The 13,893-nt window shown below is 30.8% G+C and overlaps 1 protein-coding gene across 2 annotated transcripts in view; it reads left to right on the top strand.

The window, feature by feature from the left end:
• vir (VIR_N domain-containing protein) overlaps positions 1–13,893 on the top strand; it is a 64,742-nt gene that overhangs the window by 24,250 nt on the left and 26,599 nt on the right. For both annotated transcript variants that reach the window (XM_075368316.1, XM_075368315.1), the window contains exons 11-12: positions 32–2,789; positions 7,915–8,185. In XM_075368316.1, the coding sequence (XP_075224431.1) occupies positions 32–2,789; positions 7,915–8,185 (3,029 nt within the window). The remainder of the gene's footprint in view (positions 1–31; positions 2,790–7,914; positions 8,186–13,893) is intronic.

The raw sequence follows: 13,893 nt of genomic DNA, 5'->3' as shown, positions 1-13,893 counted from the left end.
GTTAATTATCAGTGTAATTTTGATTTTTCAGGTGTTCTTGATAAACTTCTTGCATGGGTTGATATTGGTTTAGATTTTGAAGCAGCATTAAGTCAGCCACAACCTGGATATAAAGTTCGACATATTAAAGCTGGTGTGAGACTTGTTGAAGCAATTGCTCAGTGCAGTGAACAGTTAGTCGATAGACTTATTAAAGATAATAAAGTTCATAAAAAGTTAATAGATTTGTTTCATAAAGATTATATGGCCTTATCTATTAAATTAATGATTTTAAAATCTCTTGATGTGACTCTAAGATATGAAAATTCAGTTAAAAAGTTTCTGAATAAAATTGACGGTGAAGATTATACTGGGTATCAAAAATTATTAGACATGATACAAGGGAAACAGTTGGCTAGAGTAAAGTTCTCCATATCATCTGTATTACAGAAACTTCATATATTTGAGGTTTTGGAAAAATTTAACAATTCAGTTAAACAATTAGAATATAAGATGAAAAATTCTGAACAGATGGATAATGAAGCGAATAATATTGTTGAAAATATTTCTTTATGTTTAGAAGAAATTGTAAGGGTTTACAGGGAAGCTCCTTCCGCATTATCACAACCAAAGAGATTTTTACCTGTTTCTGCTCAGTTTGAAATAGGTGCAGCACTAAATTCCACTGATCCATATTTAGCATTGTATTCTTATTTTAGAATCCATCAACTCTTAGAGTCTTTTGTTATTCTTCTTACAAGCCCTGGAACTGCTTGTGACAGTAATATTATAATTCCAGTTCATGAGATAATTAGTGCTTTTCTTCAAACCCAAGATGGAATGAAATTTCTGGCTTCTAGCACTAGTATTATAAATCAGTTAGCTAAAGTTCTTCTGGGATCTTCTCCAGAGGGTGGCGATGACGCTGAAGATAATACTCAAGGATCTTCTCCACAACTTGGTCTACATCTTGTTTATCGATTACAAACACTGATGTACATTGATAGATTACAAGATCGAAGTGAATGTTTTGTTGATCCTGATCAAGATGAAATTTTAGAAGTTCTTCATAATTTATTTTGTTTAACTTTCACTGCTGTTGGTAAAACATCAGTTGTTCATGTATTAAGTCGTGGTGATAACATGGGGGTGCTGCTTAAATTTTTGAAACCTAAACCTATTGAAAGAGAATCAAAGCTGAAGAAATCACCAGGTAAAGCTTATATAATGGATTTAATAGTAATGTCTGTAAAATATTCTGATTATATACCTTTTTTACAAAAATATAGCCGTGATTTATTAGACATAATTCAAAAGGATTCTTCACCAGAATTAAATGAAATTTTATCTTGGTTAAAACCTGTTGAAAATCCTTCTGCATTTGCATATGATGATGTTTCTCAGCTGTGTGAAATACTTAAAAAAAATGTTGACAATGCGACTTCATTACCAGGTGAATTAGTAACTGCTGTTAGAGTTCTAAAATATCTTGGAATTCCTCCACATGATAAAGATCTTGTGCCACCAAATCCTGAATCATTCGAATATCAAGAATTGAAATATAAATGTGTAATACTTCAGTTATTCTCTTTAGAAGGTTTGACTCATTTAACTGGATGCTTAAGTAAAATTTGTGAACATTATGAACAACCAGCATTACATGCAGCAAAATTAGTTGCAAGACAGGGCCTAGCACTAACAGCATTCTTATTACCAGCTGTTCAATTGATACGTCGTATTTTAACCTATGTAATTAAATGTCGAAATACAGAATTTAAAGATTTAACTGCAATATCTGTTTTACTTCAGACATATACTCTAATGCATGCTATTCCTGCAAATGCTCATGTTCATACTGATGCTCAAAGAATTTGTCGAGATATTATTGAAACATTATTGGCATACACACAACCCGTGTGTTCTGAAACATCTACAGAAAATGAAGCATTAAATAAAAGTCTTTGGACTCTAATGATGTCAGAAGTATTGAAGTATATTATAAGCTCACCATACACTTTTCTTTCGGGTCTGTCTATTCTTTCAGAACTTCTTCCTTTACCATTACCTGTTCAGACTCGAACACCATTACCAGAAGAAGAGATTACTCATGCAGTTAACTGTAGAAAATTATGGTCTGCGCATCTTCATTCTTTAAATTCATTACTTCATGATCTTATATCGACCATGACTGGTAGCAGTTACCATTTGTTATTACAACAGCTAAAAGGTGTATGTATACAGTTAGCTGATTTAGCTGCACCGACTGCTTTAACTGTAACTCGAGCTGTTTTGGATTCTGTAACAAGTTCATTAATTTCTTTAGATAGACTAGCTACTGGACATATTGTTCAAGTACTGAACTTTTTAGCATATCTAGTCACTCATGCTTCTATTAAAGCAACAGTAATTAATTTAACTACAAGAAATGCTTCGAGTAATAAACAAGATGAACAGTATCCTAATGTAATTGTTTCATTATGTCAGATATTACGTGCACCATCTGATTTACCTACTCATGTTCAGGCTCAAGAATGTATTATTTCTGTAATGCAATGTCTATGTGATACAGAATTAACACTTCTTCCTCCGTCTGGTGGAATAGTTGTGGGTGGTACTAATTCTACTCCATCAGATGTTTATTTGGCTAATACATTGCCATCAAGAGATTTACTTGGAACTTTATGTTTAGTCATGTTGGAGCATATTATCAACACTAGAGATTTATCAACTATTCTTCCAACATATAATCCCATTATTAGAACATTTGTCATGTTGACAGAACATGATTATGGGTATTTTCATTTAAAAAAGTAAGTCTATACATACATTACTTAATGCTAATTATTATGTACAGTTTTAAGTTTTTTTTAATAATATTAATGGTACTCTGATTTCTTTAAATTAACAATTCTATTAATTTAGTCTAAATAAGATTTACATTCTGTGGGTTGCATTATATGACAGTTCTTAATTCATTCTTCAAACTTTAGTCAGATTCTCAAATTCAAACTTTATGCATTAGTTATAAGAAATGCCAGCAATTTATTGTCATACTTTTTTTTTGTCTCTCAATGTAGTCATGATGCACAATAGATTTAATATTTCCCAAATTTTTTTATGCTTCAAAAAATTGTATTTATATACTTGTCCTTCAGTATATGGGCAATTGCTGTGTCATTACTATTCCATAAAGGATGTGCCCATTTTACTTTGGTGTTATCAGCAATACCTAGAATTTGAGCTCAAAATTATTTCAATTTTGATACAGAGTTAGCTCCCTGGGTCGTAATCTTTATCCCTTTGAATATAACATTATTCCTTCTAATTCAGTTACTCTTTCTTCATCTTTTCACTTGAAGCACATAAATTTGCTGACTACTTTTTTTTAAGTTGTCAATTTTCCTTTGCTAAATTTGGTAAGCTGGCTAAGTTTTCCTTCTTCAATTTTTTCTAGAAGATCTAGCATGTGTTTTCTAGTTGCCATAGCTGCCAGACTGAAGTTCTTGGAAAGATTGCATTAATTCACTTAATGACATGTTCATGACATTTCGATCTTCTGTTTCTTGTTGACCTTTTCACGTCATTAGGTTTCTTGCGAGAACCTTTCTGTGACGTTCTGTCAAACTGATCATCAACAATCATGTTGATAACAAGGAGACAGTGAACTCACTAAAAATTAAACATTAAACAATAAAAATAAACAAATTATCTCCAGTTTGGCTAAATAATAGTATTATGAAAACAAAAAATTACATATGAGGGATATCTCTAAAGTAAAGACCACTTGGAAATTTCTCTCCTTAAGGTTGGTAAACCTGTGTCGTTCATGGCCATGCTAGTAAAATACACACTGTATTGTCACGTTGCAGTATCTTTGATTGCATGTGAGTTATTACGTTATAAAATGAATAGGAAAATCGATGTTGCCACCCACTGTGAAATACATGGAGTCTTACATTTTTTAAACCATCAAAATGTTAAACCAGCTGAAATTTGTAGGCAGTTGGTTGCTGCATATGGTGATAATGTAATGAATGAAAAAAAGTCAAAAATGGTGTGGAAGGTTTAGAAATAACAGAATTAATATCCATGATGAAGAACGTTCGGGGAGGCCCTCAATAATCATCAAGAACTTGTTGAAACACATCAATGATGAAATCGGAAAAGATTATCGCTATTATTTGTTGCATTGTTCATGACTGTTTAGGCTTCAGAAAGGTTTGTGCACATTGGGTGCTGTACATTAACGGAATGCCACAAAAAAATCCAAATGGGATCTGCTTTGAAATTTTTGATGCGCTACACAGTAAAAGGTGATGAGTTTCTTAATTTAATTGTTACCGGTGATGAAATGTGGGTTTCGTATTACATGCCAGAGAGAAAACAGCAGTCATTTTCAATCACTAACCAAACCAACAAAGGTCAAGCCACAGCCATTTGGATAGAAACTGATGGCCACTGTCTTTAGGGATCGGTTTGGCATACTGCTGATTGATTTCATGCCACGTGGAACAACTATAAATCAAGAAGCCTACTGCAAAACTCTACTTAAGTTATGATGTGCCATTCAAAATCAACGACATAGGCGGCTGACCGACAGTGTTGTCCCACTGCACGATAATGCATATCCACATGTTGTGGGTCCGACACATGATTTACTGAAAACATTTGGATGGGAAATTTACAATCACCCACCATACAGTCTGGACTTAGCTCCTTCTGATTACCATTTGTTTGGGAAATTGAAAGAATTTTTGAGTGGTAAGTAATTCGCAGGAAACAATGAACTTAAAAATCCTGTTAATCAGAGGCTAATTGGACTGGTGGCAGAAGAATACGATGAGGGTATATTAAAGCTGGTGTATTGCTTTGATAAATGTCAGTAATTCATGTGTATATACAGAAGTTGTATAAAGTTTGTAGTTTAAGAGAAATAAAAAATATTTTTAAAGTTTTCAGAATAAATTTTTTTTACAATGAAACGTTCTTTCTTTAGAGATAACCTCTTGTACATATAATTTTAATTAATTATTTATACAGTAATATCTCCTTATTTGCGGGGGTTAGAGACTGTAAAAATGCCACGATTATAGAACGGAACTAATACTCGTTTAAGGAAGAATGGTTAGGTTCTGTGTAAAATGAAAAAAAATCATGCATACTTATTTAGGGCAATGTTATTGATGAAATACAGATGACAACATTAATTATATAACACTTTTTTACTACAGTATATAGGTACACTGCACAAAAAACATTTAACAAAGTACAGTATATTTCCTAATTTACTCATAAGCACTTACCGAACTGTTTGTTTTAAAAACTCACTACTTTATTAGAAAACAATATTAGATGTTCAATTCATACTCTGTAATCGCCTTAAAAACTCAAGAAAACAGTATTACGTATACTAAAACAAATTTCTGTAAAGGAAATTTACAAAATTAACCAATAGTATTTTGAATTGCATTTATAAAAATTTGTAATTTTTCATTATCACACTCTTTTTTTTAAATCCATGTGAAGTTCTGTGTATTCTTGCATGGCATCTTCAATTTTGTGCATAAAGATTACACTTCTGTTCAAAGATAGATCAGCATCTATAAAAAACTGAATAAGATCACAGGGTAGTTTAATGCCTTCGGTAAGCAGTTTGACATTTCACTGTTTTCCAGGGATCGTATCTTCTGCCTCTTCATGTTCATACTCTACCTGCACCATTAAATCATTCAATATTTTTATTTTTTAATGTCACTACATAATGTAACATATGCAAATATGGAAAATTTTAGCGAGTATAGAAAAGACATCGTAAAATATTGCAGCGCGAATACAGGAAGCGTGAATAAGGAGATTTCATTCTATTATTAAATTTATAATTTATAAGAATTGCAATGCCATTATAAATAAAATATTTAAACATGAATCCAGTACTTCAAAATTATGGTTAAACAGTGAAAAGGATGATGTAGCCAGTCATAATTTCTTTTTTTATAGTGAAATTGGAAAATGTAAATGGTGCTGTTTTTAAACGAGTAACTCATCAGAAAAGTACTCAGACATGGTTTGCTACAAAAGTATGACTATATAAATGACTATTTTTTGAGCCATTAAAGGGAGGACTGTGACCATAGAGAATTTAAATGTTTTTAAATGGTTACTAGAAATAATTTTGATTTAAGTAACTTAGCATAACAATTAAAAAAAATGATTTCACATATTAGAATCTGTTTTATTATGAAGTCTTTTGTAGCATTTTTCTGCGTAGTTTAAAGCTACATTATATGACATCATACATTGTAAAACACTTTCAGTTATTTTTCACCATTTTCTGTAATATTTTAAAATAATATCCATCTTTTAACTTTGAAGTTTAAATAGGAGGAAGTTTGATGGTAAGTTATTTTTATTCAACGTACTACATAAATATATATTAAAACATAATAAAAATAATACATATTTTACATATTAAAATTATTATATTTTAACAAAAATTAATGACGAGTTTAAAAGAATTTGTTAGGGTTTTAAGTGAATAATTAAACATTGATGTGAATAATAATAGATTCTGATGTGATTAGATATATTTATTTATGCTTTGATCTAAATAAATTATTTATTTGTAAAATTTATTCATTTATTATATTCATTCTGCTGTGTGTGCGTGTGTATATGTGTGTGTGTGTGAGAACATTCCATAATACTGCACCACCAAAATTAGAAAAGAAATTGGGATCTGAAGTGTATGTATTCAATTGGTTCTGATAATTGGTACCTAGATGAACAGGATCTGATTGGGGGGGGGGGGGGTGTGTTGTATTCCAGTCCACGATTCATAGAAATGAATTTAATACAGCTAATTAATCATTAGTTAGTGTAATTTTTGCAGTTAGCTTCACATTTACTGGGTTATATAAGAGTCTGAAAATATGTTTTTCAATTTCTTTAGTTTTTAAAATAGTTTATTTTTATTAAAATATTACGTACTTTAAAAAGATACATTTTTACAATTTTTTCAACATAGTTATTTTCTCTTTTAATCTTTGACCAGGCAGAAAATCAGTGATCCTGAATTATGGGGTATTGTTAACTTATCCATTTTGTATTTCATGCTTAACATTATAAGACATAAACCTTCAGCCTTCTGTTCTCAAAAATAACGAAAGCATTTTTAAACTGTTTTGATCATGGACTTGACTCTCCGTAATATTTATCCAGCTTGGCTTTAGTTTCCTGAGTGGTTTTCCTTTGAAATCTTAGTGTTTGGTCATCAAATGATGTTACATTTTCTTCATTTTTCACTAACCCAATATTGATCAACCCAAACAACTGCCAACAAAGAAATTGTGAATGTAACTGGCTAAAACTTTTATGCCCCTAGCAGAGATGCGGGGAAACTAAGAATGATTTTAACAGTGTACTATGAGTTCCATTTTTTGACTTTGCACAGATATTTTAAACATCCCTTGTTGCACATGTCTTTATCTTGCAGTATAACCACCATCTATGAAATAAATGTCATTTCCAATATTCTTTGCTGGATTATATGGAATTAAATTCTTAGGTATCATAATCCACATTCAGTGACTGCATGTTTGATAAATCAACCTTCTTAATCATTAATTTTTTAGTGATTTCATGGTATTTCAACATTTCTTAGATAATTATATATTCACGTCAGTTATGTGTAAGAACTAATAAAAATTGAGTGACTACATCAAACATTTTGTGACAGTATTCTAAGCACTGGTCATAAGTTTTCTGATGTAAATTTAATTATATGCAGTGCAAATGTTTAGAATCTCATAATTGGGTATTTTATACAGTAAATTTTTAAATTGAACTGTCTGACATGTAATCATATTAATCTAGCATATTTATTACATTATAAACATTTTATCTTTTTTTATGTGAAATACTCATGCAATTTTTCAGTTGTTTGGAAAAGAAACCAGAAGCACTTTGGACCTTCTTGTGCACATTATGTTCAGCTTGGAGTAAAGAGCGAACAGAAAGCCTTGGTGCATTATCAACATTTATAGAATTAGTTCATGCATGTGTACAACCAGAAAATCAAAGTGAAGAAACCGGTTTACCTCCACGCACTCTTTTTGCTACACCACTAGAAATGGCTGTGTTTTTATCATGGGGAACTCCATTTGAAGAATATAAACATCCACTTTATTGTTTACAGAAACTTCTTCAGGTAACATATATTGTTAATATGATAATACATCAATTTTTTTTAATCCTAATTGATATCTCATTTATTTAAATTTACTAGTAATTGTTCTGAATATATATTTGTTTTGTTTTGTATTGGTTTATTTTTATTGTTCTGTTTCATGATCATTTGATTATTTTTGCTCACATTATAAATCATCAGAATTTTTTGTTTTTTTGAGGTCATGTTTTAACTACAAATTGTGTGATTACTAAATATTTAATAAATTTCTACCTTAAGTATCTTTTTTGTGATAGCAAGTAGTGTATAAAAAAGAAGTATTTTGAAAACTTACATTTCGGTTTTATTTTTATAAAGCTTCATTCTTGGTTATTAGAGAATTTTAGAAATTTATTCTTACCCATTTTACTCCCATAATTTTTCAAAAATTGTATTTGCTAAAGAATTATCATGTAAATAAATTTTATGTTTCACTAAATTGTAATTTTTTGTGTTTGTCATGCAATGCTAGTTAAATAAAATTCAAAATTTAATCCCATTTTTTGAGTCATGGAAATTTAACATTTTTTAGTTATAGAGATTTCATGAGCAATGTCTGATATCTCATTATTTGCTTAAAAAGTTACGTACTTAGCATTAGCAAACAGTGAACAGTTTTTCTGTCATTACACTTTCTTGATGGGCTGCCTGGTAAATTCAGTTCAGCGAAATCTCGATTTAAATATTTTTTTTTTATACAAATTCCATTTAATAATCCTGAAATTGTATATTTACCTACTTATGCACTGCTACTTATGAGGCCATTTCAGTTCAGCATGCTTTATTCTAAATTGTATAAATTTAAACAATTCTATCATTTACCACCATTTGAATGATATCTTTTGATTATAAAAAAATGATTAAAAATTGAAAAAGCCACCTTACCAGCAAATTAATTGTGACTCAAGGTCTTTCGGTGGTTTATTTCAAAACCATCATCAGTAGTTAAAAATATTATAATAAGTTAAAAATTTTAAATAATATTTATGGTTAAAATACTTACACAGTAAGTTTGCATGACTGTTTGCATTCTAACAGTATTCACTCAAAAACTAATTTATGAGTGTATACTGACTAAACTGTATATTCATTTTAGAACATATACTACATTCTAGAGTATACTGTTAGAATGCATACAGTCATGACTGTGTAAGTATTTTAACCATTGACATTTTAATTTTTTAACTTCTTATAATATTTTTAACTCCTGATGATAGTTTTGAAATAAAATGAAAGATCTTGAATCACAATTAATTTACTGGTAAGGTGGATTTTTCATTTTTTAATAATTTTTTTATAATTTATTAAATATGTCAGTAGTAACAATGTTTGAGAAATTGAAGTCTTTTGAGTTGATCACTCTTTCTTTTCTCCTTTGCCAAATACCATCAAGAGTTTCATGTTAAATTACATTGCTGAGAATGAACACTTTGATTCATAAAAATGATGAATGTTTACTTACTGATATGCAAATTCAGTTTTCATATTAAACTTTTGTGTAGTAATCAACCACTCCTACATTGTCTTATAATCTGTTTTGAATTGCCTTCATAAAACAGTTTACCTAACTTTTAGTAACTGATTTAAACAGAGAGCTTGACATAATGTCTGTTAATAAATTGACAGATACCTTATAACCTTATAAGAGATTTCCACCAAGTGTATGATAAGATTCTCTGAGATGAAAAACATGAGTAAATTTTTACAGCTTTTCAAAAATGTATTTATAATAAGTAATCAGTTATGAGTGTTTATTTATAAAAAAGTGAAAGTAATTCAAGCATAAAGAGTTCAACCTAAATTCAGGAAAAACCAGTACTTTAGAAAAAAAAAACAACTATACTTCAAATATTAGCTTTCAAATTTTTAAAAACGTTTATTTTGGAAAAATAATTCTCAAAATACTGCAACTCTACATGCTGGCATGAATTTTTACCTCATTCCCATTTGCTGTGCAAAATGTTAGTCAAAGTGAATCTTATGAACATTTGCATGGTAGATATGTAAGAGACATTTTAGAGTAACATTAAATAACATGGTAGATGCGTTTATATTGAGTCCCCAAACATAAAAGAGAGTAACTTCCTCAAGAAGGTTTCACAGAGAGGATTTCCATGATAATGGAATAGGTTTCTTACCATCAAATACCCATTTTGCCACAGTTCCTTAAACTAATGTTTCTCGAAGCAAGTATAACTGAAATGAATCATGATTTTTGTAGGTAAGCCGAGTGCAACCTTTCTTGGTGACTACATTGGTTGTTCATTACCTTGGTTGAATTTCTATGTAGCTAGGAACCTACGAGATGTTGATAATTATTTGCCTCTAGAGGTTGATTCTCAGCATTGTAGTTACTGAGAATAGAGAAACTATGATTCTTATTTAGAGAATAAAGATAAACAATTTTAGAGTCAAATTTAAAATGGCTTGCTTTCACATTTGTATTATATAATTTTTTTTTTTTCTTCCTTACTGGACTTAATTCCAGCACACTCTTGATTTACTTTGATTTAATGTGCTCAACAAACCATTTGAACCATTAAAAAAAAGTTACCTACAAACAGATCAAAAGGTTATTATTAAACAAAAGGTTCCTTTCTAGAGTTAATCAATATTTCATAACTCCTTTTAGTACTTACTACCTGACAGGTATAAGTAGTTGTTTCATATGTATAAAAAAAAAAACAAAAAAAAACAGTAACTTGAGAATGGAAGAAACAATAGCATTAGGCTTTTGTGCCTAATTCCACTATAAAGCTAAACAAATTGACCTTTATAATTTTCAACTTTTTAATACTGCATTTTATTAAGGGTTGGCCCAAGGTAAACTGAACTCAAAGCAAGCAAAGAACACATGAACTGTAAGGTAACATTATACAAGTAAATGAAAAACAAAAACCTGGATGAGTTCTTCCATTTCTGCAGATACTGCTGGAATTATTGGCCACCATGGTCCAGGCCCAGTTTGGTCTGATGAATCTGGTTCGACTTGCTGTAATTCATCTCATTGGATGTTGGTGATGGTGTTGCGTATATTCTTTTGCAGTGAATCAAGAGTTCGTGGATTGTTCTGGTAAACCTTGTCCTTCAGGTTTCTTCACAAATAAAAATCACAACTGGATAGATCAGGCGACCATGGAGGCCATAGATCCTTTGAGACAGTCCTGTCAGGTGTGAAAACTGAGCACAGTGCTTCCAAGGAACCATGTGCTGTTGTACTGTCCTGCTGGTAATATACAAAATATCATTTGTCTGGCTTCAATTGCTCTATGAAGGGCTGACAGATGTCAGTAATTAAAATAAAAATAAAAATTGTCAGTAAATTAAAGTACATTTACATTTACTGAGTTCACTGTGTCTCTGAAGAAAATGGGTTCATTGATTGTGTCCCTGACATAGAGACCACACTCCAATCTTTACAACATGCAGCGGTAGCTGGAATATTTGTTATGAGTTTTTGACAAACCAATATAGCAAATTTTGCGAATTAACATAGCCAGTGAGGTGAAACCACACCTTATCTATCATACAGTAGAGATCTGGCTCGAGTAAGCCACTTATGATTTCCTGCAGTAGCCATATTTATCGTCTAACACGATTTGTCACACATTTATCATGATCTTTAGACTTTAACTCTTGTAAAGGCATGATCTTGTATGGTTTTAAGTTCAGGTCCTTTAGGATGCACTGGCTTGTTGTTCATTAGCAAATGTCTTCCCTCTGTGCCTCTTCCTTTTTGGTCCTTTTCACAGTGAGTATCGATGCTTCTTATCAAGCACAGATCCAGTTTGCTCAAACTTCTTTATGAGTTTGTTCATGGATGACTTGGCAGGGTGGATCACTGTTGAACTCTGTACAGAATTTTTCTTGCGCTCCTTTGATCGATCTGCCCTATGTGTAATATTCCTTGACAAATATTCTGGCATATTTGTGTGTGTGCGTGCACCTGCTGATTTTTGGCATTATCTCAGCTGCACTTTCATCACAGCTCACTGCATGGAATTCAAAATGTTATTATTGCTTGTTATTATCGCATTAGTATATTTGATATAGCAATATCAAATATACTAATGCGTTTCAGTTTCTCCTTTCCTATGTCCAGTTCATGCCCTGAATAAGATTGGGTCCCTTGCAGCAAATTATTATTAAAACACGTGGAACATTTGGGAAGAATTTTCTAGATAAAAAAAGGTTGTAAAGTCCTTATTTAAAAAACAAAAAAATGTTCTCAATTCTTAGTATAGTTGTTCATTCAATGAGTTCATGTGGCCACCAAGGAAGTTTGCACTCAGAAATTTTTATATTTTATACACTCTGATTATAATCCTTTGTGAAACATCAGATGAAGACAGCTTGGCAAAATGAATAATTGAAAGTTGTCAACAAGCTTGTCATATTAAAGTTAAAAGTACTCAGCCATGGAAGTCATCAGTACAAAAGACAATCACTTTGAAAAAGTTGCATTTGGATTTGGGGTACACTAGGTTAATGTACAGATTCCTCATGTCATTGGATGATGCTTTGATTTGTCCCTTGATTGTGTGTGTTATGCTGAATTGATCAGAAATTAAAATTAGTGGTAGAATTTACGATTTTCTGAATGAGTGATGATACAGAATTTGACAGTGTTTTAATTCCTCAAATCATTTTTGGTCTGCGTTGGAAATTTAATAAATTCTGTTTACTGTTTTACCTTTTAGTTTTATCTCAAACCTTTACACTTCTACCTTACATATTTGAATTCATTATTACTAATGTAGTTTAATTATTTACTTATTATTATTTTGATATTTTTCTGACTGATGGATTTCTATTTTTCTGGCTGATGGATTTCTATACTAGTTTGGTGGTTTCAAGTGTGTAGAATCTCTTTACAATCCTATTTTTGTTTTTTTTTGTATTAAAGTAGATTATCTACATCTTTTTGTAGGTAACTAATAGTGCTGCCATTGGATTTTACTTGATAATAATTTGTATTATCAAGTAAAATTTTGAAGGTGTTTTTGGAAGTAAGCAAAGTTCCATTTTTATAACCAGTCCCCTTTTATTAAAAGTTCCACTTTTTTATCTAGCAGTTTACCTCCTTGCAAAAGTAGCAGCTACTGACTGATAAATTAATGGACTTGGTTTACTGGGAGGTGGTTGTGTACAGCAATTGTTCTCTCTACAATTAGAGATTGTGTAAACATTACGTTTAATGTTTTGATATGTTCTGATAATTGTTTTTCTTTTTGATGTTGTAATCTCATCAAAAAATTAGAAACTTCCGAGTTTGATTCTTTAACTGTGTGAGCAGTATTCTGCTCATACTTTCTTTTCTGTTTAGCCTCCGGAACCCATAATGTATTACTTCAGATGAATGAGGATGATATGAATCCATTATAGAGGATGAATGAGGATGATATAATATGAATCCATTAATACCAATGTAGTTTAATTATTTGCTTACTTTTATTTTGATATTTGTTTTGTTATTTTTCTTATTGATAGATTTCTATACTCATTTTAGTACAAAACAACAATTTTATACTAAACTAACCATCATCATGGTTAAGCAATGGTTTTTTTTTTTTATTTGTTGATGAACATGAAGTGAAGTCTTGTACAGTCTCAGGTCGATCATTCCTGAGATGTGTGGTTAACTGAAACCCAACCACCAAAGAACGCCAGTATCCATGATTTAGTATTCA

This window comes from Lycorma delicatula, chromosome 6, assembly GCF_047948215.1.
Source record: "Lycorma delicatula isolate Av1 chromosome 6, ASM4794821v1, whole genome shotgun sequence".
NCBI classification, from domain to species: Eukaryota; Metazoa; Arthropoda; class Insecta; order Hemiptera; family Fulgoridae; genus Lycorma; species Lycorma delicatula.
This window is presented reverse-complemented; position numbering and strand designations above follow the sequence as displayed.